Raw genomic sequence first — 24,750 nt, 5'->3', positions numbered from 1 at the left:
GTTCTTTAATTCGGCTTGTCGATGAACCACGTATATTAATGACATGTAAAACTTTGGATAGAACTATCATAGTGTACACATTGAGTACATCGCCCCCTGTGTTTGAATGCTGTCATAACAGCTGTCGAGCGGGGCGAGAGTGAGGAGGGGAGAGTGAGAAAACTCCAGAGCACCGCATGGCTCGGCATCAACACCAGTCTGAGTTGGATTTTGCTTACCGTCCAAACTTGTTTTAGGAATTCAACATGTGAGTGGGCTTTGCAAGAGGAGGATCCACCTAGAATGTCAGCTCTGAAGAAGGTAAATAACCCTCTTTGTAATATTTGTGCACACAATAAACTGTACAACATATGTTATGCATTTTGCAGGGAAAACAGTTGTATAAAGGCAGTATTTATAATATGTTTGTTGCAGCAATCAAAATGGATCATGAGACTTTTGAAGTGTTATATGCATTTTAAAATGATTTTGTAAAAATATCTGAATGAGCCACACACGACATTAAATAAGCTCCCACATTACATATAACTCGTGACTTTTGCTTAATTTTGCATGCACCTGAATTACCGTTCCTCAGCTGTCTGTATCAGTTAAAGGGGATGTGATGTGGCTGAAGAGCAACTCAGGCAGAAAGATGACTGCTACAAGGTTAAGTTCTTTCACACAGAATACAGCATCGTGGATATTCATGCAAACTGTAGTCTGTGGGTGGATGGGCTTCAATAGCTGTCAAGCCCTTGGCAGTCTGAATGAGAGTGAAGCAACCTTAGGCATGACAAAAAATGCATTGCAAGAATTGAGGATTCTCAGTAACACCACACCACTGCACGAGCATGCTTAAAAGGGTTACATAATATCTTGCAGTTATTTAGGCACAATTCGACGAGCACGCTGAGATATAAAGTAGTGGCTCTGTCTCACCTGTGGTAGATATTGCTTATCTCCTTGTAATGTATGCATTGTGTTAGAAAGATTCATGACTAAACTCTGATAGGTTTCTCGTGACACAACAGAGGGAAGTTATACAAAATGCCAGCATCACCACTGCAAAAATACACTATGCTCAACACACACTGTGGCTGCGTTGGTGCTCCCTGCCAGCATCACATTGTCACAACGTTCAAAGCATTTTGGAACCACTGTTAATAAGAAAATGCTAAAACAATAACAAACACTCTCTTAACTATAACAAGAAATGATCAGGGTATAATGATTGGGTGAGTATGTTAACTGTCACACAAGTGTAAGAAGGATTGAATCACTGCCTTAAAGGGAAAGTTTGAATTTTTTGACATGAATTTGTATGACATCTCCATCAACAGTGTAGTGGGTCAACGGTGACTTACCTCCACTTCGCGCCGTGAGCCCACGTCTGGTCGGATTTTGGTGATGAGGAATGTAGTTCCGGCCGCACGGTGGTCTAGCGGTTAGCATGTTGGCCAACACAGTAACAGTCTGGAGATAGGGAAGACCTGGGTTCGATTCGCCCTTGAACATTTCTGTGTGGCGTTTGCATGTTCTCCCCGTGCGTGCGTGGGTTTTCTCCGGGTACTCCGGTTTCCTCCCACATCTAAAAACATGCAGTTTAGGTTAATTGGCAACTCTCTCCATAGGTATGAATGTGAGTGTGAATGGTTGTTTGTCTATATGTGCCCTGCGATTGGCTGGCGACCAGTCAAGGGTGTGACCGCCCGAAGTCAGCTGGGATATGCTCCAGCATCCCCCCGCGACCCGAAAGAGGAGAAGCGGTATAGAAGATGGATGGATGGAATGTAGTTCCGGTTAGTTGCTGTGGCCACTTAAATAAAGAGTTTGGCTTCTCAAAGCAATATGCGTTCAAAAGAATAATACATTTGCATCACAAAAATGCGTCCTTGAAAAAAATCAGACCTCACAATCGCTAGGCGTTACTTTCTCTCCGTTCGTATCAGTGTGGGCTATTGCCTATCCATGGTTGTGTTTGTGATGAAAATGGCTGCAACACTCCCATCTTCATCCACGGTGGAACACATGCGTTAACAAGATGGCTGCGATGTCTCACATAGTAGTGTCATTTCTATAGCAATGTCCCTTGAGAGTATTCTCATTGTCTGGTTGTCTTCAGCATAAAAGGTTTTTGACTATGAAATATTTTCGTCTGAATTTTTTACTCATGTGAAGGCCGAAATAGCATTTTTTCGTCTTTTCCCAATAGCAGTGATTCTCAACTTGTGGGTTGCAACCCAAAAGGGGGTTACAGAGCTGTTCTCAGTGGGTCACCAGTCTGCCAAAAAAAAAAGTAATGACCCAATGTTCATGAATGCGCCTCGCGTCTGTGCTATTTGCTTGATACGCCGCCATGAGGTGCATGCCATGTTTATGGGCCACTTGGCCAAGCTTGAGCGGGAGGGGAAGGACATTAAGTGTTAACGTAATGTGCCAACCGTCCGACACAGAGCGCACTATAAAGAGACGAACGTCTCACTGCTCCAGCGCATGGTGTATTGCATGGAAGAATCCCGCCCACAATGAAGACTTGCAGGTACACCATTCATACCCAGTTAGAGCTTTTGGCCCAGGCAGAGTAGCGGTCCACAGAAGAAATTGACCTCCTATTATTATTAAACTTACCTGCTGAGTTAATCAGAAAAAAGTCACCTTACTTTTCAGTGTATAAGCCGCTAGTTTTTTCTTAAACATCAAATTTTGTAATCTTTGTGACATCTCTTGACATCTCCTATACTTCAGAACTACTACTAATCGTTTAAATACTGCGTCGCTCTCGAGTCAGTGACGGTAGCTCTTTCTTGAGCAGGAGCCGATCACAAGCCATAAGGGAACCTATAGCTTAACAGGGTTAAGCTATAGGTTGGACGACCAGCCAGTAGATTTAACCTCTGAGCTACAAAATTACAATACAATAATTGAAAGTTTCACATTACGTATCTCGCAATTTATTCCAACAAACACCTAAAAAAACAATGCAACTTCCATTATGAAATCAGGCATCTCAAAAAAAGGAAAGAAATCCTGGGGTACTGGTAAATTGCTGTCAGTGTTCAAATTTTTTTTGAAAAGATTTTGTTCGATTTGTTTAAATAATGTCCTTTTTGGGGTGAAGGATACAAACAACACTTAAAATGTTGATAACAAATTCGTAAAATCACAAACCGATACAATGAAAAAATAAGCCTCAAAACATCACAGCTTTTGCCAAAACTTGTTGGAACTCTTGCTGCGTAATCGGGCCTTTTAGGTGGCAACAATCACAAAAAAAAGCCTGCAAAATGTTGGATGGACTGTTTTATACTTGCAGAACTTACGTTTCATTACATTTTTCAGGAGGTCGACTTAAACTTTAAGATTTGTGCAACTTCAGAGACACATTTTTCCAGATATGTAGGTTCACTTGTATTTTCAAAATCTCATCAAATGGGTATAGTAATCATTAGGAATTCTTTTGATTGTGTCTTCAAGCCATTGACGCCAAATTCAGTGCTTTAAGCTACGTACATCCATGCAGATCTATGGCAATGAGTTCACAGCTCTGAGAGAATTCGCCCATTTCAGTAATTGCTCATTAATTTTCACCACAGTTGATCAAGGAAATTTTGTGAAAACGACCAGCTCAAATCTGGATTCTGTCCTTCAGTACAAAATCTTGTGCACGTTTGTCAGCTGGTGGTCAGTGACATGCATCTGCTTTGTTGAGACTTTGTTGTCTCCTTTTTTGTCCACACTCTCGTTGTTTTTCTCCATCCAAGCTGCATTTACAGCTACGGTAACAAGCGTTCTTTAATTTCTTGTCCTTTGCCTTCATTTAGCATGCAGGTGGAGCAAAGTGCTATGCAACAGCCGTTAATGCAGGAAGCAGACAGGAGTAAATATAATTACTTTAAATCAGTGAGGAGGATAATTGACAGTGTCTTGGCGAGCATGAATTTGTTTGCATCAGGGTGTTTGCTATACCGCATGCATGGATATGTAGCTTGTGTACGTGAAACGGAGAGAAAATAAGAATACTGTGGGTGGAAAGGTGTAAAATGCATGACGCATCTGGAATTCTTTACAATGTTATGATGCACTAGAGTTTATCTCATTCTATACATGATGAATATATTTATTAGAAGAAAGCTTTTTTTTACATTACATAAAAGAAACCGAATTTAATTAACGTCAACCACCGGTGTTCAGTGTATAGAAGACCAAAATAGGGCATTGACACCTTTCACTATCATTTGTAAGCACTCTGGTATTGAAATCGTTACAGCAATGCGCACTGACGGGCCTTATCACACATGCTTTTAAATTTGTCAATGGGAGGCTTGTTTGGACTGCGCCTATACAGACAGCGACACGATAAGGCTCTCACAATCTGTTTCAAGATGCACAGCCAAGCTGCAAGTCCACATTTATTCGAGTGGTGATGCCATTTTGGTCTCCAGTGGAGAGGAGTTAGTGCTGAAACATTTAGCAAGCTCTTTTCTCAACTGCTCTGCCCTGCACAGATGTGTTCCTGCTGTTCCACCTCATGTCCCATCACATTGTACTCATGCAGCTTGTAATCCTGTCTTTTACCTAACAATCCAATCATATGGTCTGATAAATAATATCAAATAAAATTAATTGGACATAGGTTGACCAATATTAAAGCATAGCATTTTGCGTATATGCATCGTGTGTGCCGTTTCTGCATGTTTGTAAAATCACCTTCTTGCTGACAGATGTGATTCATTGATGGCACATTATCTGCAACCTCTCTTCTTTTCTGATTACACCGCAGTAAGTACAGACTGTCTGGTGCCAGTTTGTAATGTCATCCTTTATGATTATTTTTCCAGGTTGTCCATGTCATACAGGCCAGTTCTTTTTCATCATAACAGCTGTTGTTTGACTGTTGGCACTGTCGCTGAACAACTGTCAGATGCTCTTTGTCAGTTTAATGCCCGATCGAAAGACTGGGTAAAGGTAAAGGTACAGGAGATCACTGGATTAAAGAAGTTTACCAGTAAGGAACTGACTTGATGCCATTATAAGTGCAAAACCCTTGCAACACAAAAACACAAGTTCTAACAGCACTATGAAAAACCTAGCTTGTTTGTGGCCAAGATTCTTTAAATACATTACTGCTGAATATCTCTTTATAGCACTCACTTGATTTAAGAATAATAAGCCAATGCTATTTGCTCTTATTTTGCACAAATTGTGCTTTGCATAAATGATGGTATATTTAGTAGGGATGAGCCGGATACTCATTATAAACAAGGATCCATTACGGATAATCCATCTGACGAGCACATCTCGTCATTATCCGTAATCGTGATGAAAAAAAAAATCCTCATTATGTATTCACTCTTCACGCTCTGTGATTGGCCAGTCACACACAGCGACCGCCCCTCTTGAGACGCACTGTGCAGGCTGGAGCCACATAGGAGCCAAGCTGTGCCTCATTCACGTACACGGTGCAATTGGCAAGTTGAAAACAGCTCGTGTGGCGTTGCCTCCGCTTTGTTAGGTTTTCCTCAGCTCGCCTCTATTTCGGTTTGTATCTAAAGTTGCTTGGTAAGCTTGTTTGGTAAAGTACGCGGTGCATTCGACAAGACAGCGCTGTGCAGGCTTGTGTTGCGTCAGTCACTTATGCGACTCAATTGGTGGAGCATGACCGCTGTTTTCCTCGAAAGGTATTTTTGTCCTATTTTAATGAAGTCACCATAAAACAGGCATGCTGCCTACAATATAAGAATTTTGTTCATTTTCAGTTGGCAGTACACAGACAATGGTAACAGTAACGTGCATTGTCTGGCCAAATTAGGTACACCTGCAAAGCTGCATCAATTGCTAAAAAGTAAAACATACTTAATTGCTAATATTATATTAGATTAATTATATTGGAGACAAATAGTCTCAAACATGTTATTTCACTACGAAAATGTGAAATAAGAAGGAGGGAATTGTGAGTTGATATGAGTTGGTTTAGCCTTGACTGCTAGTTGGAAGTGCCGTTAATTTGTCAACAAAACATGGAAAAGACAAATTCGAAGCCATCAGGTGCACAATTTAGAAAGAAGAGGAAAGAAGAAGAGGAGAAACGGGTCAAACAGAACGGTATACAAGATACAAGAGATACAAGATACAAGAGAGTTTTATTGTCATGTGCATAGTAAAACAGCAGTTATACCATGCAATGAAAATCTTATTCTGTTCATTCTCCCAAGAAAAGAAATAAAACAAATGAAAGAATAAGAACATAAGAAACATAAACACATAAACATATATACCAATAAATTAAGCAACAACAACAGAAGAGACATTAATACAAGCAAATAATACAAACAAACAAATAAATAAATAAATAAATAAATAAATAAAGTGCTATGAGTGTGTGCGTGCGGCGTGTGCGAGTGCTTCGTTGAGGAGCCTTATGGCCTGTGGGTAAAAGCTGTTTGCCAGCCTTGTGGTCCTGGACTTCAAACTCCTGTAGCGTCTGCCTGATGGTAGGAGTGTGAATAATGAGTGTATGAATTAGTATGAATGAGTATGAAGCTATAGCATCACTTTATTTACACCACATAAACGAATGTATATGATCTATTAAGCTAACGTTACTTGGTGTCTATAGACTAACTGCTGGTCATTTTTTTTCTTGACTGAGAGTTTTAATTGTGTAAATGTGGATTTAAGTCAAATGCAATTTAAGGGGAGCTGGTAAAATATTTTGGAGCACCTGTCTGTAGTTGGAAAAAACATTTGTTAACAACAGTTGTGGGAGTGTGTGTTGGAGGGAAGGGGGGCTGGGAGGGGTTATAACTGCAAGGGGTTATGCAAGTATAGCTCTGAAAGTACACCACTTAATAGTGAAGATAATGGGGGCAACTGATTCACTTTGCAAGGATGCATTAAGTTTGGACTCTGGAGCAATGGAAAAGGTCATGTGGTCCAATGAGTACAGACTGACCCTGTTCCAGATTGATGGGCACATCACGGTGTAAGGCAGATAATACAATTCAGTCAATTTGAGTACCAGGTTGACTACTAGTCCATCCCTCAAATCTTTATTAGCTTATGAAAATTTGTACCTTTGCCCTCATCGTCAAAAAAACAATTGTAAATTTGTTGGCACCGGTGTCCCGAGTACCGTAAATTCCGGTATATGAGCCGCTAATTTTTTCTTAAACTTTGAACCCTGAGACTTATACAGGTGCTGCTAATTTATGGCTAAGTTCTGAAGTCAGCCTCCCTCTGGGCTCCAGGCTCCCTCTGCTGGACAGAGGCAGCGTTCATTTTCTATACTGCTTGTCCTCCAATTAAATGCTTTGCTCAGACGAAATGCATTATGGGAAAACTTTAAAATGTTGTTTTTTTTTTCATTTTAAACTTAAATTGTTACATGTATATTTATTAGGTGTACCTTTTCAGTGTTAAGTTGATATGTGATGACTTTAATGTTCTTTGTAAGATGACACAGCGAATCAGACTATATTATATTGAGTAATGACCTCCTGCAATTCCAATGGGTTGACAAGCTCGTTTTTCTATAGCTTCTGTCAAATAAAGAACTGCCTGGTTGTCACGGACTCGTATGCGTCACAAAATGCCATTTTATGATGTGGACACGTGTGGCGTATACACCGGTGTGGCTTGTATATGTGTAATTCTGTTTTTTTTCTCTAAATTTAGTAGGTGTGGCTTATACACTAGGATTTACTGTATTTGGTATGCCCTTGTATGCCTTTGTGCCTCATGTCTCAATCTTCTTGCAAGGCCATAAAGGTCTATAAAGGCATATAATGGTCATTTTCTGCTGTGGAACTCTGCCAAAGTAGCTTTTAATGATTCAAGAAAATGGTTATTCATAAAACAATGGTCATTTATGTAGCCCCTGTGTTTACCCTGAGTCTGAACAAACTGTCTCCATGGCCAGTATCTCTTTTTAAGCCCCTTATGAGCCTATTTTCTACATTTTGAAACTGATGAATATTGCTATCTTTGTGGACATCACATTACGCACCACCTATGCACAGGCTACGGGATCTCTGAAGTGACACAGGAGACGGCCGCCACTTTAACAATAGAAATCTACTGAGCTACCTAGTTAGTGTCCAATTTATTTATTCTAAAGATAAGAATAGGTTTGAAACTGGGTGGCGAAGAAGGACAATGTTAGAAGCCAAAAACATACCACTTGCACACGAATGGGAGGAGAACTTTTTTTTTTCACTATGTCATGCCGGACTCTTCATCCATGGCTGCAGGTAAGGTCTCATCAATGTAACATTACTGACGCCTAGTAGTAACCAGAATACTACATATGACTTGTGTTTTAATATTTGTTGGCTTATAACAGGCCATAGTCAACCATGAATCAATGATCATTTTTAAATAAGTAATAAGTAATTAATTTTTGAAAAAACGTGATAGAGCAAGGGAGCGATGTTCGAAATGTGATGTATTTCTTTCTTATTGGCTAATTACTGATCCTGACTCATTTCTTTGGATTGACTGAAACAACAAATGTAAAAAGTAAATATTTAATTTGCACAATTCATTCTCCTGTCTTAAAGTATGATCCCATTTACAACTCGAGTGTTAGTTTTCTGTGTCAAGTGTACTATGCTGTTTAATATGATGATCGTAATCAGTTCCTCTAGCCTCAGGTAATAAGAGAAAGCCATCCATTTCAATGGGAAGAGAAAAGAGTACCACATAAAAAACCTTTATGAACTCATTGAGTACATTTTTGAAAGATTATTTCTAAGACTGACCCTCCAGTGCAGAGGACTCCTGGATGAAGCGCATAATTGATCAAATATAACGTGTGTTTATTGAAATAATTGAATCAGTTTTTATGTAATATAAACGGCAGGTTAAGCGAAGTATGAAGTTTTTCCTTGGTGTAAAATTTACAGTTTCATTAAAGGTGATTGAACTTATCCGTCTTTTCAAATCGTTGATTACTTTGAGAAAACAAATTGCTTTTCTGAAGCTCAAAATACGACTCTCCCAAATATGTGTCCTCCGGTTTGTACACGTGTGTTGTGTAATTGTGTCTGTCCTGAATCCTCCCTGCTTGGACAGACAAAACACTGACACCTAATGCACTGATTGATGTATGTAAAATTCGATGGCTTGTCTCCAGTGCTTTTAACAAGGCAAGCGACAGCTTCGTGTGGCTTCAGACGCTGATGAGACGCTGACAGTTTGTTCTCCACACTCCTACAGTGTACGTCGCTGCCAGCCGGCATCGATTAGAACTGTACCTCATGCAGCTGGTTGAGTCACCACAAACCAGTTCATGTATCCTTTGTCTTTGCAAGGCTATTCATCTGTAGCCACCCCTTGTTTCACACTTGACTACCGAAGCGGAATTTGTAGTTCAGTTGACCTATCTGGCTCATATAGGCACTTGTAATTAAGAGATTGAACGGTATTGTCTTGTTATATTGCATAAATGTTAAATTAGCTGTGAGCTAATGACTGTGCACCCATTCATAAATTATAAGCTTGGTTTGAAAAGGGTGAGAGAACCAAATAATTAAAAAAACTTAACTGAGATAAACCTAACTTATTCAGTTACGGTTAAAATACAGTGTATTGGCTGGTAAAACCATTCAACAGACACATTTAGGGCTTACTCACACAAGGTCGTTTAACCCTTGCTGGATTGGGCTCAATTTCTCCCCCATCACCTGGCCTTCGCTGGCTGAATATTCACGCTCCAGCCTGTTTGCTTGTGCCATCAATTCGACTTTGCTGGATTACTGCAGTTTAACTACTTTGAAGATTATTTGCAATCTTATTTTGAGTTTTTTTTTTTTTTTTTGTGAAATGCGGCAGCTGTCATAAGTCAGGAGCGAATGCATTACTTAAATAACATGTCTCTGTTACAACCACAAATGTAGTCATTTTATGATGGTGATGTTGTGTACATGCAGGTGTACAATCAGAGCACTCACACTAGTTAGCACTGTAGTGCTAGGGCCCCTTTGGTCTAGTTGGTCTAGTGCTAGTACACCCTTAATTGCATAATTAAGGGTATACTAAGGGTGTGATCACCAATTAACAGGAATCCCCCGAATTTGTTTTTTTTGAAAGCACAAAAAAATGCTGCGTGTAAACGGCAATACAAATAGCATACAGATATTATACATGTAGCACATTTATAACCGTGCATGAAATTGTATGTGGAGGAAAACAAGTGCGTGCAAGGTTTGTCCAAGTGAATTAAGAAGGGGACTCTGATTAAGTCACATTTTTCTGGTTCCCAGTTTTATTTGTCCTACATATATTTTATTTCAGCTGGATGCTTGGATCCTTCTGTTTGAATGGGTTGAACTTGAGCTTCACTTTTGTTCTCTTGCAGTCACTATGATTTAAGTCTGCATCTTAATTTGCTATCAAATTGAAAGAGAAAGTTGAACGAACAAAGCAGTATCTAAAGTACAAAACAACATACATGTACAACCAGCGATAACGGCTGTTTCGGGGGAAACACCACTCTCTCATCCTGATACGCACATACATTGACAGGTTTTCACAGTGCGGGACTGGAACACCAATATAAATTAAATCTTCAAGATTAAATACTCTTAATGCACAACATAATCAAACTTACTTACTTATTCATATAACTCAGACAGAGAAATTAAGAACTTCATGCCATGTCTCCTTCCTTCTTTCTGCTCTGCACTCTGCGCTGTGAAGCGGTCAGGCGCACTCGTAATTGTAAGTGTTAGGCGCTAATTGTTTGTCGTTTTTATTCACGTACCCCCATGGCAATTGGCGTACCTCACTTTGGGAACCTTTGGGAGCCTGACGCCATGTGCTTGCGCCCACAACAGTAATTATTGCACGTTAATAGGGCTCAATAGGGTCTGCCTTTGCTACTTCAAAGTTAGGGCACAAATATGACTCCTCTTCTAAAAAAATCTTTGAGCCACGACGACGCCGCTCGTTAAGGTCTGATCTTGTGCAGGTTCACGGCCGAGACCAGGGATCTTGTTCTCAAAAAGGTCGGTGACCACTGCCCCAGACAAAACATTAAAGAACGTAAGCAACGCAAATGGCCACTATGATCATATGTTGTGCTGATTACAGTATGTATAGTTTAATCACAGTTAGTAACCCAGTGGGTACTGGATAAAGTGCTCCACCAACCAGTGTGATGGAATGAAAAAAAATCTTTCCTTGAAGGGGTCATGGAGGTAAAAATAGACCTAACGACGTCCAAGACATTAACCATCAGTAGCGTAGGGCAAGTGGCCACCGACAGGGGCAGTTTTGGTATTTGAGCTTCCTAACACGTCCATCTGTAGCGCTCTCTTTGTCCACCCCTCCGGCGTTGAACGTTTTGACCCTTTAGGGCCACCATTTTGCTCGTGTTGAGAAATCAGTTTTTCCCACAGGGCCAGACTCCATGCATGGTGGTGGTTTGGGGGGAAACAGATGATGTCCTGCGTATTAACATGCTTACTCCTATCCTTATGTGAGACATCAACACATACCGTATGTCTCTCTTGTCTGTGCTAGGGACAATTAAGTAAGGAGTTTGGCTTCTAAAAACAATATGCGTTCAAAAGATTAAAACATTTGCCTCCAAAACTGAAGACGTGGACGGCATCAAAAAGGCCGTGATGACAGAGCTGTGGAGGATCCTGGAAGAATCTTTGCAGGAGCGCATGCAAGCGTGGCAGAGAAGGATGGGAAACTGCACTGGAAATTGCAGTAGACTCCAGGGGGATTACTTCGACGCGAAAAACATGTAGTTTGTAGTTGGGATTGTACACCTCGTATATATATATATATATATATGTTAAACTTGTTATCATACAGTGTAGGAATTATCTTTGCTAATAATTGCTTATTGAATACCGTAAAGCACCGTGTATAAACCGCACCCGTGTATAAACCGCACCCCCATTTTCAGGCTCACGGCGGGGAAAAAACATTTTATAGTTCATAAATGCTTGCCAACTCTTTAATCTCAAATCAACATGCAATTTCAAAAAGAAGAATAAAGAAGAAATCTGAACTTCGGCATCTAGATTTTTAATATTAAGGCTAAGCACAGATTAATAATAATAATAATAATAATAATAATAATAATAATAAATCAAAATAAAGAAATTTGCAATTTTTCAGAGATGTTTTGATATCTTTCCCTGCTTCTCTTTTTCTCTATTATTATTTTATTGCATTGCTTCAGTGTGAATTTGAATAAACTCCAACGTTGTATTGTATTTTACAACTGCAATGTTTTCATGGAAGCTTAGGTTAGCTTAAGTGTATATAGAGATCGTTTCACTGTGTGAAAATACAGACAGTCGTCAGATAAGTTAGTTGCATACACTAGCATTTTCAGCAACTGTACAGCAGAGGGCACTAAAGTCAAAGCAACTGTCTGACCCACAGACGGCTATTCTAAAATGGACTGCTCGTCAATTTCTGCGTCTGGTCACAGACCTGTCATCGTGTATAAACCGCACCCTGATTTTTTGCTTCCTTACAGTGAAAAAAATATGTGCGGTTTATACACGGTGCTTTATGGTATCATTTACACACGAGCCATTTTGGTTCACCTCCATTTCCAAGTCTGGCCTACGCCATCTCCTTGAGAGATACATTTATACTCTTCTCACCTTAATTAAGGGAGACACATATCAGATCTTGTCTAGTTCATTCTCAGTGAGCAGTAAAGTATATTAGATTACTTTAGAGCCAATGCAGAGGAATGTTAGTGCTAAAAATCAAAAGAGGAGGAAGGGGATTTTTGTTTATTGCTGAAATCATCTTCACAGCAATGGCTCTGTCAGTCTGTGGCAGCGATGTCCCGTGCAGCCCGTGGGCTTGTTTTTTATTGCATAAACTGAATATACTGAATATTGCACATACTGGAAATTAGATGTTACACTAATAACTATTTGCTTTTTCACCTATATCAAAAAGCTAAGACGTCAGTGTTTTGTTCAGATAGCTTAGCCTACATCGAACAACATTGGATTGGTTTTAGCATCTTTCATTGACAAAATGTATCAATATGGCCCCCCACGTCCTTCCATTTTTATGTATGCGGCCCTTGTGTGGAAAAAAGGTTGGACACCCCTGGCGTATGGCAAGGGCAAAGACAAGTTGATAGCTTGCTGATACATCTTCTTTCTTTTCTTGCCTTATTGCTTTTAGAAATCCTTGTGAACGCTAATATTAGTATTCACAGTCACACACATAGTCAAACAATCCTGTTAACGTTGAAGGGGATTTAAATACTTTGACTTTATTGTCTATGTCGGCATAGTTTTCCCCCAAAAAATCTCCTCACGGAGGCAAATTATTAGCAGCTAATAAGATATTTTATATCAATTAGAATTGCATATTACCCCAGAGAGTGGATGTTAAGCTTTCATTATTGATTAGAAGGACTACCCTCAGGGTTGTAAGCCATTCAATAATTGGCTGTGGTATTTGCTGCTTCAACTTCCTGCTACTTCAAGGTCTGTTCATGTGATACTATATTGACTCTCACAAATGAGCAATATTTTTTTATTCAGTTCATTTATGCTTTAGTTACCTGCAAGAGTTAATTTTATTTCTACTACACTCACCCATCAACCAAATGGTGCAAACCGGGATGAGGTATTGTGGTAATGGTGACACACCATGCTTTTTTGTGCTTTGAGTTGCTGTAATATTAACTTTTGTCTTGTTTCTTCACAGGTGGTGCCAGGCATACTGCAGAAGCATTGCTGTATCTTCCCGAACAGGAACACAGGTGAGTACTAAATAAAAGGACCGTATCCACATCATGGAGACGTGACAACCACAAGCAATTAGCGGGTGTTGGTGTTGAAGTGAGGAAATGATGGGTCCGTGTGATTTTCTTTGAGTGCCTTCTGGTGGCCTACTCTACTGTGTGCCATTCTTAGGGTATCCACTTTCATTTGGCTGTTTCACATTACTACTGCAGTTTTTTTGTATCTAGAAAAAAAAGTAGTTTTTCTGGCACAAAATGCCATCACTTGCAAAATTTCAATTTGCTTTTGTTGTTACTTTTTAAAAACTGATCCTAAATCATTCGCTAAATAATTTTTGCATAATTTTTGTCATGGGCTTGTTCACATTGTTGCAGGTGTGAAGAGGTTGCTGATGAAATTGAAGAGCAGGGAGATATACTCAGGTACCTGGCTGCAGTCTTTACAATAATCTACCTCCTGACTGCAGCGTGATTGCATGCACATCCTACTAACAAAATTAGTATTGCTGCTAAAAGACAACACATTTTGACCATGAAGGGGTTTATTCATTTGAACGATGCTTATATTATCACAGCAAAAGCTGCCCTCTGCCCTCTGCCCTCTACGACTTGTCCGTCATGGACTTTGTGTGTATAACAGTACTGCTTGACTGATAATGCAACCTCAGCGCTTTGATTTATGCGCTCATCTCTACATTCCCAAACGTGACACGCATGCCGACGACCACCAAGGGCACAGCAACCTTGGTGAAGAAGCCTTGGAAACTTGCTGTGAATTTCATTTTCAACTTTGGAACTTTGAATTGTAACTTAATATAAGGTATTCTTTAGATTTAATTAATGCCTGAGATATAATGAATGATCGGGATCATAACAAGTCTGTATTTACGTCTTTAAAATACAATTTAAACTCTTCCTGAAAATTTAACAGATACTCACCTGAAGTTGCCTCATCCTGTGAGGTTAACCGTAAAAGATTGTCACTGGTCGTACGTAACACAAAATTGGCTTTTTTTCCTTTTTTGTTCTTTTTTTTTAAAAACTGTGTTGTTATTCATTATTGTTTATGTAAAATGTGACCTGAGGACTTTCCACATCTGTTTATTTGCTTAACGTCATCTTATAGTTTCATAATTTTATAATAGACAGACTTTACCCAATGACATATTTTAATTCCGGAACATTGGCTTAGTTGCAGAGTCTCCAATATGAGGTCAAAAAGGAACATATACAGTACATACCAGTCAAAAATCTGGACACAAAATCAATCAATAGCATGAGTAAATGTGTTTAAATGTTTGCTTGTACTGTACACACGCTCTACTATTGAATCCTTACTTACCAACATAATAATTGTATTTATCATAGCAACCTTGCATCCTTGGCAATGCACCTTTTGCAAGTACTGTATGTACTTCTCTTACTGATCTGACTTATGATGGGGCTGTCATGTTTATATGGCAAGCACAGTAACATGAATTCATTCTGGCTTTGGATGAAGATGATCGGCAGTGAGCACAATAGTGTTGAGGCCAGCTTCGGTCTGCCTCAGAAGATGAAGTTGAAAATGTAATAAATGAAAGGATGAAGGGGAGGTAAAATGAATCTCTGAAAAATGAAGAGCAAGTAAGATAAGAGGAGACTTGAAATGTATTGGCCGCAAAAAGATTATTATCTCCAGAGCGGGTATTTGATTAACTTGCTACATCTTGTGTGTGTGTGTGTGTTGTACAACGTGGGCTTTTGTCTTTCTGATTTATTGAATACAGGGCGCCCTCTCCTGGGCCGTTTTTGAGCTGTCATGAGTTTTCTATTGCTCATCTATGTGTCATAAGCTTGTGCAAAGAAACTGAGGCAATTTGGCTTATCATAATCACGCACCCTCTGTTATCAGTGTGTCCCTCCACTTTTAATATACATTCTCTGCGCTGATGAGCATTCTGCATTTCTATGCAAGCAATTCTAAATTTTCCTATTCATAGGCAACAATTAGCGGGTGAATATTTCACCATTCTGTCGCCATTTGTCCTACTCGTGCTGGTGTTTTTGGGATAGTATTGTCGGTTCCTTCCCTTGATGCTAATTCATCTCCTGCTTTTGCATTTTCTTAAAAATTAAGGAAGTTTAGAATGCACCTTTTAAGATTGCACGTACAATGCGCTGCATTATAATGTGCTGTAGTTATGAAGAGTGCAAAAGATACCTCTGCATTCCGGGAGAAGATGTTTCGTTATGTTTTGTATTGTTTTTAAATCCTGTTGCTCGGGCTACACCCAACCAATCATATCATTATACCATTAGCCATTGACTTCTTTACTAACTGCAAAATCCAGTGTTGTCCAACATAATCTTACTACAAGCCTTTGTCCTGTGTCTCAGGGCATCCATATTAATGCTTGCATGTCCTGTTTGAGTTTACTTATCTAACTCGGCAAATCTCACTGACACAACATTGAATCAGCAGCCGCACTATTAGCTGGCATAATTAATGGGCAACCTGTCCCTTTTCCCTTTGTATGTCCAGTGTGCTTTGGTGAAAGCACATGCACACACATACACTTTAGATCAGTGCCGACATGTACAAATTTTGCGTACTGAACATGCAATTTGACTCTTGAATACGCTTCTTGAATATGCTTCACAGCTCTCCATTTTTTTGCATTTTCCTGGTTTCGGTTTCGAGTTCAGTCTGTACAGTGCAGTTAAATAAATAGATATTATCAGCTTCTGAATAATATTTAAAATCGGGGGGTGTGAAAACATTTCTGTCCCCTTGGAGGGACACGACAGAAAATAATTGAGAACCACTGCTTTAGATGAGCATGGTAATAGTAATTGCAATGACAATTGTATTATTATTTCGAACATGCAAAATAATTGACATAGCAGTACATCACATGTTACACTTGCACAATTCAACATGTCCCGAAAGGAGTAGGAAGAAGCAGAGCTGATTAAATCCTACCCCGTCTCTGTTTTTCAGCTATGACTGATTGTTGTTGTTCGCTTCCTGAGCATTCAATTAATTGTAGCCTATTTAGACTCTGCATGCTTTGAACTCCCAATTTGATGCCGGTGTAGAAATGAGCCATATAAAGGCCTGGAGGAGTTGCCATAGCAGAGGCCTTTGTGGGTGTACTGTAGCTCAGCTGCCCATAGGTGAAAAACAGCAAATTAGTTCACACAGAACCAACAGCGCCTCTGCTGGTTACACACAAGTGGTGCACTCCATTTTGCAACAACTGCCCTAGGACACGACAGTATTAATCTACAATAAATGAGTGCTGTCAATAGATTAAAAAAATTAAGAGATTAATTCATTTTGATGTGTAATTAATTTATGTAATTCATCTCTTTTTTCATCTCTTGACAGCACTTATATATTCAATATATATATCCAATCGTGTCCTGGGGCAGGCATTAAAAAATGGGGAGCTTAATTATGATCTGTAATTAAATTATCTAATTAATCTCTTTTTTAATCTACCCTAAAATTACTGAGAAAAGCCCTCACCTTGTGGTATTTTCATTTAAATGTATTACATTAGTTTGGCAGATCAATAGATTGATATACAACAAAAAAGTGGCCTTGTGAAGTCATTTATTGTTTTTAACTTGAAACTTGACTTGAACCGATGCAGTCCTAGCCATTTAAATTCTGCTCTATCTGAGACTTGTCCAAAGTGCTGCCTGCAACCTTTAGGGAGAACGTTGCTGTGTTCTTTTGTCAATCTCCAAATAATAAGAAAATACAAATATAATAAAACATCAGGTCCATATAAAGCATAGAAATTAACATATTAAAAAAAAGTAACACCACTGAGCGAAAGAAGTAGTGAACACTGAACCAGCTGAGGTCCAGTGATCTCTGGTTATAGCAACACAGTTGGGCGAATCCTACACCAAAGTCTTAAATTAGTTTTGCTTTTTGCCATCGTACAACTACAGATTTTGGTCATCACTGTAGTCCTGCACAGGGGTTTGGATGATGAGCCATTGGACGCAGTTTGCAACACCTCTGTTAACCCTCTGTTGATTCACTAAACAAGGTGCAAAAAATAATTTACTAGAAATGATAGGTATTTGAGTAATACCTTTCTCTCAAAGATCTCATTGAATCTCGGCTCCCATTAGGTCAAACTAATGAAATGGCCAGTGAGTGTTACTTGAGATCATAAGATCACTTCATAATACACACAAGAAATATGACATATGAACTGCATCATGAGGGAAAAGGACAATGCAAGCATGAAGACTGCATGAGGTTCAACAACAGACTCGCAACCGGTAGATAAAACTGAACTGATACTGTTATAGAAGATTGTGTGGCATGCGGTTATGTGTGAGTTGATGGCCCTCACAGCTCCTCACTTCTACTGAAATCCCCACTGCTGTTGTTGATAATGAGTCCTGCCCTATCTCTCCTCCTCAGGCTCCATGCCCTGCACGCTCGTCCCTGCCCTTTCCTATACTCTCTCCCCCGAGAACCCTCCAGTGTTATCAAAGCCCATCCATTGAACTGTTACAAGCAAGCACAGCTTTGCGACATTCCTTTGTTTTGCTGCGACTGAACTGCTGCACCACCAAATTGATTGCAAACAAATATGACACAAAAGCTTTATGGATTAGAGAAGCAATACATCGTGCACATCTCTCATGTTGCAATGCAAATCTCCGAAGCAGGACTCATTGGTCAAGATGTGGCTTAGCTGAATATTCTTGATAAGCTGTCTGGAGAATAAATTTAAGTCAGTGAGCTGGAACTTTTACACAATACTGTATGCGCCTACTCGGTTTGAGCAGAATGCAGTGTGTTGAATTAAAAGTGAAAATAACTTTCTGTTTATGCCTGTATCCAGAACTTGACCAAACTGTCAATGGTTCTTTTTTGGTACATGTGCCACCACTTGACAAAATTTGTAGCAAACAAGCCAACAGCAAGCAATACAACGGCTACAATACCTCCTTGTTTTCTTGCTTGATGGAGGCAATTAACCTGCAAAATAAGAGGAGGTAGTCAACACACTGCAAAAACGGAAACCTATGCAAGTTTAAATATCTTTAATACTTATTTATGACTTACAATTTTTCTTCAGCTTCTTCGTAAACTAGGAGTTTCCTAATTTTTCCCAGCGAGGGGCGCATACGGTAAAATCAAAGGATACGTTTGCCACTCTGATATTTTACATTTTGTAAACCAGCCAGGTAGATATGCTAACCAGTTATATTATTTAAAGAAAAAACGGCCTTCATCTCCATTTGTGTTAGAGGTGGGTGACAAAGTGTATTATTACCTTTTCTCCACTGCTGATTTTTACATTTCTGCTGTTGTTGTTTTCCAAATTTACAAGTATTTCACCTGTAATCGTGTAAGTTTACACTGTGACTTTATTCCCAGAATATTTTGACTTTATTCTCTTTATTATAACCTAATTTTCCAAAAACTGCAACGTTATTTTTTCTTCTGTTACTAATATTGTGAAAATAAAATTTTTGCGGTAGTATTATAACAATATGCTCTTAAAATGATTTCACACAGTATTATTTTTTTTTACATTAATACCACAACTTAATTCTAATATTTCTACTTAAAATTACTGCTCTTTTTATGTTTTTTCTCGTTTTTGTTAGTTTTCTTGCTTAATTGTATTTTCAAAATGTGCCAAGGGATAATAAAAATGGCCTCGGGCCACACTTTGGACACCCCTGTCTTAGACCAATTTATTTATCTTAAATTATATCACCAAAAAAACACGAAAATCACATTTTACTTCATATCACTCGCTAAAATGATCAAACTGGCCTAACATAAAAAGCGCATGGTAAGAAAACATGTTCATCGAAAATAAATATTTTAGACATTGATTTCAAACATTTAATCTTGTTTACATTTCAGATTTTGCATGCCGATTTGGACTAAAAGCCAGAAAGGCTACAACCACTTTCATGCGGTTGCCTTCAGGGCTGCTAGCAATTGATTTGTCCTGTTAGTGATTTGGAGTAAGAAGTGGAACCAGGACCCTTTTTGAACCAACTGTGCGCAGCAACAGCTGTGTACTATTAAACTGTTGCCGTAGTGTGCAGTTGATGTCTTCTGCAGTGTTACCTGTCCAGGAAAGTATAAATGCGAGCGTAATCCGTCTTGTACATCCCTGTAGGGACTACTGTCAGTGAAAAACACAGTGCCTGGCAGGGTGACAGCTGCTGTGTGTGGTTGGTCTGCCTCAGCTTGTCTCTGACAAAATGAGCGATCAAAGCGTTGATTTACTGCAGAGTCACGCTGTTACTTCATTAATGAATGCATGAATGGGGGATTGGAGGGGATGAAATTAAGGTAGTCTTATGGTCTCTGTTAACAGTGGCTGTATGGACAATTGCATAATTCCCTCTGAACTTTGTCCTGTCCTTCTACTGTGACTACTCAGGATTCTTTCACATACACATACACATACATGCACGCACGCGCACACACGCGGTGAACTCATCAATTCACAGTTCACACCATATACATCTCATGCTGACATCAATGGCCCATTTCGCTCTCATGTTGGAAGAGCTATGGACTCCATCCACACATAAAGAACTACCACCGTTATGGTGCATTGATGCTGACTGCTTTGGAGAAGAGGGCAGGAATGGGAAAAGGAAGACGAACTAAATGGTTGACTGAGCATATAAGAATTGTAATGACGTAGCCTTTGACAATATTTCATTTTAAATATGCTGCAACCATTCTAAAATAATAAGAAATAAATCATATTTATACAAATAATAGTCATTTCAATAGCGTGACATGTTCTGACCGTTTTTAAGTTGTTTTTTTTCATCTGGCTCAACAGAGGTTCCTAAAACATATCTTGTCACTGTTGACCCATGCAATATTTTCATTCATTCTTTCATCCATCATACCAGTCCATTGTGTATGTGGATTCTGTTGCCACAGTAAATGAAGCACACATCCACTAGTGCATTTGAGGCACTATCCTCTTCAGGAAAAGGGTTGCGATTTATCTTTTGAGTGTGAATGCTGTAGTTTGAAGTGAGCTGTCTCCGATGTTGCATCCATCCATCTCCTATCCTCACTAGGGTCGCGGGTAGGCTGGAGCATATCCCAGCTGACTTCGGGCAAGAGGCGGGGTACACCCTGAACTGGGCGCCAGCCAATCACCAATCACTCATGTAGACAAACAACCATTCACACTCACATTCACACCTATGGACAATTTAGCCTGTGAGCCTGCCCTTAGAAAACATAACATGACTGGTTTTACAGAGCATATTTTCTCCTTTTTTCTGCCACGCCCGGAACTGAAAATGTATTGATTCTGCCTGTAAACATAACTTAAGTTACCAAAGCATGTTTGAACAAAAATAATCTGTTATTTCTGTCAAGCTGCTGTGCCTCCCACTTTGAAAACCTCCTTTTCTTGTGGTGTCTAAAGTGTCAGCGCTGTTTATGATGTCAGAAATGTGTTTTAAAAATTGGGCTGTCAAAAAGAATTTATTAGCGGCGGTAACTAAATTATTTAATTCATTACGTTAACATTTTATACGTAATTAATGCATCACGCAGGGTATGACGCTCTTTTAAAACTTTATTCTGACAAGAACACATCAACAGCAGTGCAATTCCAACACCATGTATGTATCTCCAACTTGCAAACACATTTCTCTTTAATTCTCACCACACTCGTGTGAGGTGCATTCATGGACACTCTGAACTCCGAACATCACAGCAACATCCTTATTATGCGTGTATGTGTGGTCTAAATAAACAGAAAGACAAAGAAAAACAAAAAATAGATATTCCTGTCAGCATTTAAGTATGCTCGGAAATCCCAGAAAATACACTCAGAACATGCATTCAACTTAAATTGCGTGGTGTCTTTGAACGCAACCCTTCCTTGCACATAAACTCATGGTTAAAGTGTACTGCATTTCAAATGTTCTGCTACTAGAGAGAGTGTTAGGCAAATAGATTTTCAGACATGCTTGATACAGCAACATACAACAAAAACTATGATTCATCTGCATTTGCATAATTGGTCATGACAAGCGCTTTGTGGATGCTGTGGGAGAGACAAAAAGTATGCCAAAAACATGACTAGCAAAACAAATATGTTGTATGTTTGTATGAAATACAACTTAGCTTTCTTCTGTCGCTTCATTCTTGTCGTTGTTTTGAAATCACAAACAAGATTTTAGATGCTTTTAGATGGGGAAGGGGTCTGCAGGCTGACCCACAGCTTGTTGAGAAGAGTGATACGTGCTTTCATGTCAGTCTCCAAAAATGTCCAATAAGACCAGAAAACTTTTCTATAATTGTCGCTAGTTGACTTTTTGAATAACAGTATCTAGAAAGGTCTGATTATTCGGCAAGAATAGTGACAATATACAATAGTGTTGCATGTTTGGAAAGAGTACAGCGGGTTACCCATCATGCCTCGCGGTGTGTAAACAGTAGGGGTGTCATGAGACACCCATTATCCGTATAATTGAGTATCTATTATTGAGTATTTGCTAATTTGGCAGCTGCAAATAAAGAGGACTTTCTTAAACAAGTCGAGTTTTACCTCTGTCTAGTTCCTGTGTGACTCAAACTTGCCACAAGCATGGTTCCTACGCAAGTATGGAAAATATGGAAAAGTATGGAATGCAGTTTTATTTATATATATATACATTTCGAGGCCTGTAAAAGTATGTCAAATGAAAACTCAAGTATGGAAAAATATTTAGGTTTCCAAGACTGTTATCGCTGTTCTGTTTTCTAAAAGATAAAATGATGAGTACCGTAGTTTCCTGTGTATAAGCCGCTACTTTTTTCTTAAACTTTGAGCCCTGCGGCTTATGCAGCAGTGCGGCTAATTTATGGCTAAATTCTAATCTCGTGAAATCTTCTTTACGTCAGAGCTACTACTAATCGTTTAAATCCTGTGCCGCTCACGAGCCGGTGAGGAAACTGTAGCTCTGTCTTTGGCAGGAGCCAATCATGAGCTATCAGATGACACAGTGAATCAGACTGTTATATTGAAAAATGACCTCCTGCAATTTCTAATGAGTTGACAAGCTCGTTGTGAGTTTTTTTGTAGGTCATGATTGGCTCCTGTCAGTTGATTAATCCGAAGCTTGCTGTTTCGATTACTCGAGTAATTGGTTAGGCTCTAGAATAGGGATGTCCAAACTTTTTCCACTGAGGGCCACATACTGAAAATCAAAGGATGCGGGAGCTACTTAGATATTTTTATATACTTGTATTTAAACATTTTTCTAAAAGGCTAAAAAAATTTATATAGATTTAAAGACAAAGCTTTGTTTTATTATTAGTAAATACTATCAACATTAAGCTTCTCCTCTTCACCTTTCTACAATGTGCTGTGGGCCGCAAATAGCCCCGAGCCGCACTTTGGACACCCCTGCCGTAGCTGGACCAAATCAATATCAATCAAACACACACAGTTTGTGGTTTGGGCTGCAACATATCAGAAAACATGCTCATCACTGTTTTCCAAAGTCAAAGCTGATGGGGGTGAATATGTATATGATATATTTAGCCTAAAACACGATAATAGGTCTGCTTTCATGGATAGATTCAAACATATTCACATTTGAGAGGCTGAAATCAGAGGCTATTTACGATACATTTCTATATGCTAATACTATTACTAAAAAACAAATAGTTGTCAATTAATTTGGTAATCGATTAATCATCAATTAATTGTTACACCTCATAGGATGCACATCTATTTACTGTCTGGAAAATGTATGGAACTGAAATGTCAGTTCTGTAGGAACCCTGCACAAGAGTGACAAAATTGCTACGTTGGCGGCATAGATTCCTTCTGCTATGTCTTCTTTTTTTTGCTGGCAGACCAGGTGTGTTTGAAATGTGTTGGAGCGGAGTTACAATCCATACAGCCAGTCCCTCTCCGGAGCTACATTCACAGACGGTCCCATTATAATGTGTTCAAGAGCCAGGGTGAACAGGTACCGCCAAATAAATGAATGTATGGGAAAAACTGACATTACTTTGGGATTTCATTACACTGGATTTGCTTTCTCTTTGTGCATCTAAATTCAGACAGCCAGAAATGTTGACTTCCCGACCATGCAAAATAAATATATCCAAAACACCTAAAAGTGAGCAATTTCAGTGCCAATGAATGTGTGTGCACTGTCAAATGCGAGGGTACTTACAAGGAGACCATAACTCACACCCAAAAGGAACATTTTCTCTGCTGTCATCCAGACTTAGCACTGCTCAAAAATACTTTAGAGTGTGTGTATGCTTGTGCATGCGTTGCTGTTTGTGATAAATAACAATGATCATGGCAGGTTACAATAGCAGTTTGTTTTCATAGGAAGAGAAAACAAATATGTCGACAGCGACTCTCTGGAAAAGCAGTCGTGACCATCACAAGTGGCATGTCAACATTTACTTGCTTTGTTATGCACTTCACTGCCATTTAACACTCAACCAAAATAGTGAAACTAAAATTTGTTTTATTTCACAAACAGTGATCATATCTTTTTTTTGTTTATGTTATTGTTGGTCTAAATCAAGAAAGGATTATATAAATATGACACCATTATTCATATTGGTACCATCCAGGCCTGTCATGATAACAAATGTTGCTGGACGCTAATTGTCCTACAAATTATTGTCGATAATTGATATTATTGACAAAATTTTGTGAGACCATTTTTTAAAATTAATTATATGGTAAAAATAATGACAGTACATTGTATCAAAAGCAATAAACTTTAATTCCTCAAGAATATTTAAAATTGTAATTGGAATGTCAAGAGTTTTTAAATAAAGTAGAACATAATAAACTATAATAATCCACAAAAATAAAACAATAAAAAATAGACCATGTCTCTGTTAAGAAAAAAAACACTCCAATAAAAACCACACACACACACACACACACACACACACACACAGTTATGTAGTGTGTTGTTACTCTAATGTAGTGGGTCATATTTGAGCTGGGCCACATATCTATGTTGGTGGAATAAAATGCAAT

At 38.9% G+C, this 24,750-nt stretch overlaps 1 protein-coding gene across 9 annotated transcripts in view; it reads left to right on the top strand.

Annotated features, from left to right (window-relative positions):
- Positions 1–97: 97 nt before the first annotated feature.
- The window catches only part of dlgap2a (discs, large (Drosophila) homolog-associated protein 2a), a 231,235-nt gene continuing 206,582 nt past the window's right edge, over positions 98–24,750 (top strand). For 4 of the 9 annotated variants that reach the window (XM_054796868.1, XM_054796872.1, XM_054796871.1 and 1 more), the window contains exons 1-3: positions 99–300; positions 13,687–13,741; positions 14,099–14,146. In XM_054796868.1, the coding sequence (XP_054652843.1) occupies positions 283–300; positions 13,687–13,741; positions 14,099–14,146 (121 nt within the window). In that variant the 5' untranslated portion in view covers positions 99–282. Of the gene's footprint in view, positions 301–13,686; positions 13,742–14,098; positions 14,147–24,750 lie in introns of all 9 variants that reach the window. The other 5 variants (XM_054796877.1, XM_054796873.1, XM_054796867.1 and 2 more) reach the window with 2 other exon arrangements.

This window comes from Dunckerocampus dactyliophorus, chromosome 13, assembly GCF_027744805.1.
Source record: "Dunckerocampus dactyliophorus isolate RoL2022-P2 chromosome 13, RoL_Ddac_1.1, whole genome shotgun sequence".
Lineage (NCBI taxonomy): Eukaryota > Metazoa > Chordata > Actinopteri > Syngnathiformes > Syngnathidae > Dunckerocampus > Dunckerocampus dactyliophorus.
This window is presented reverse-complemented; position numbering and strand designations above follow the sequence as displayed.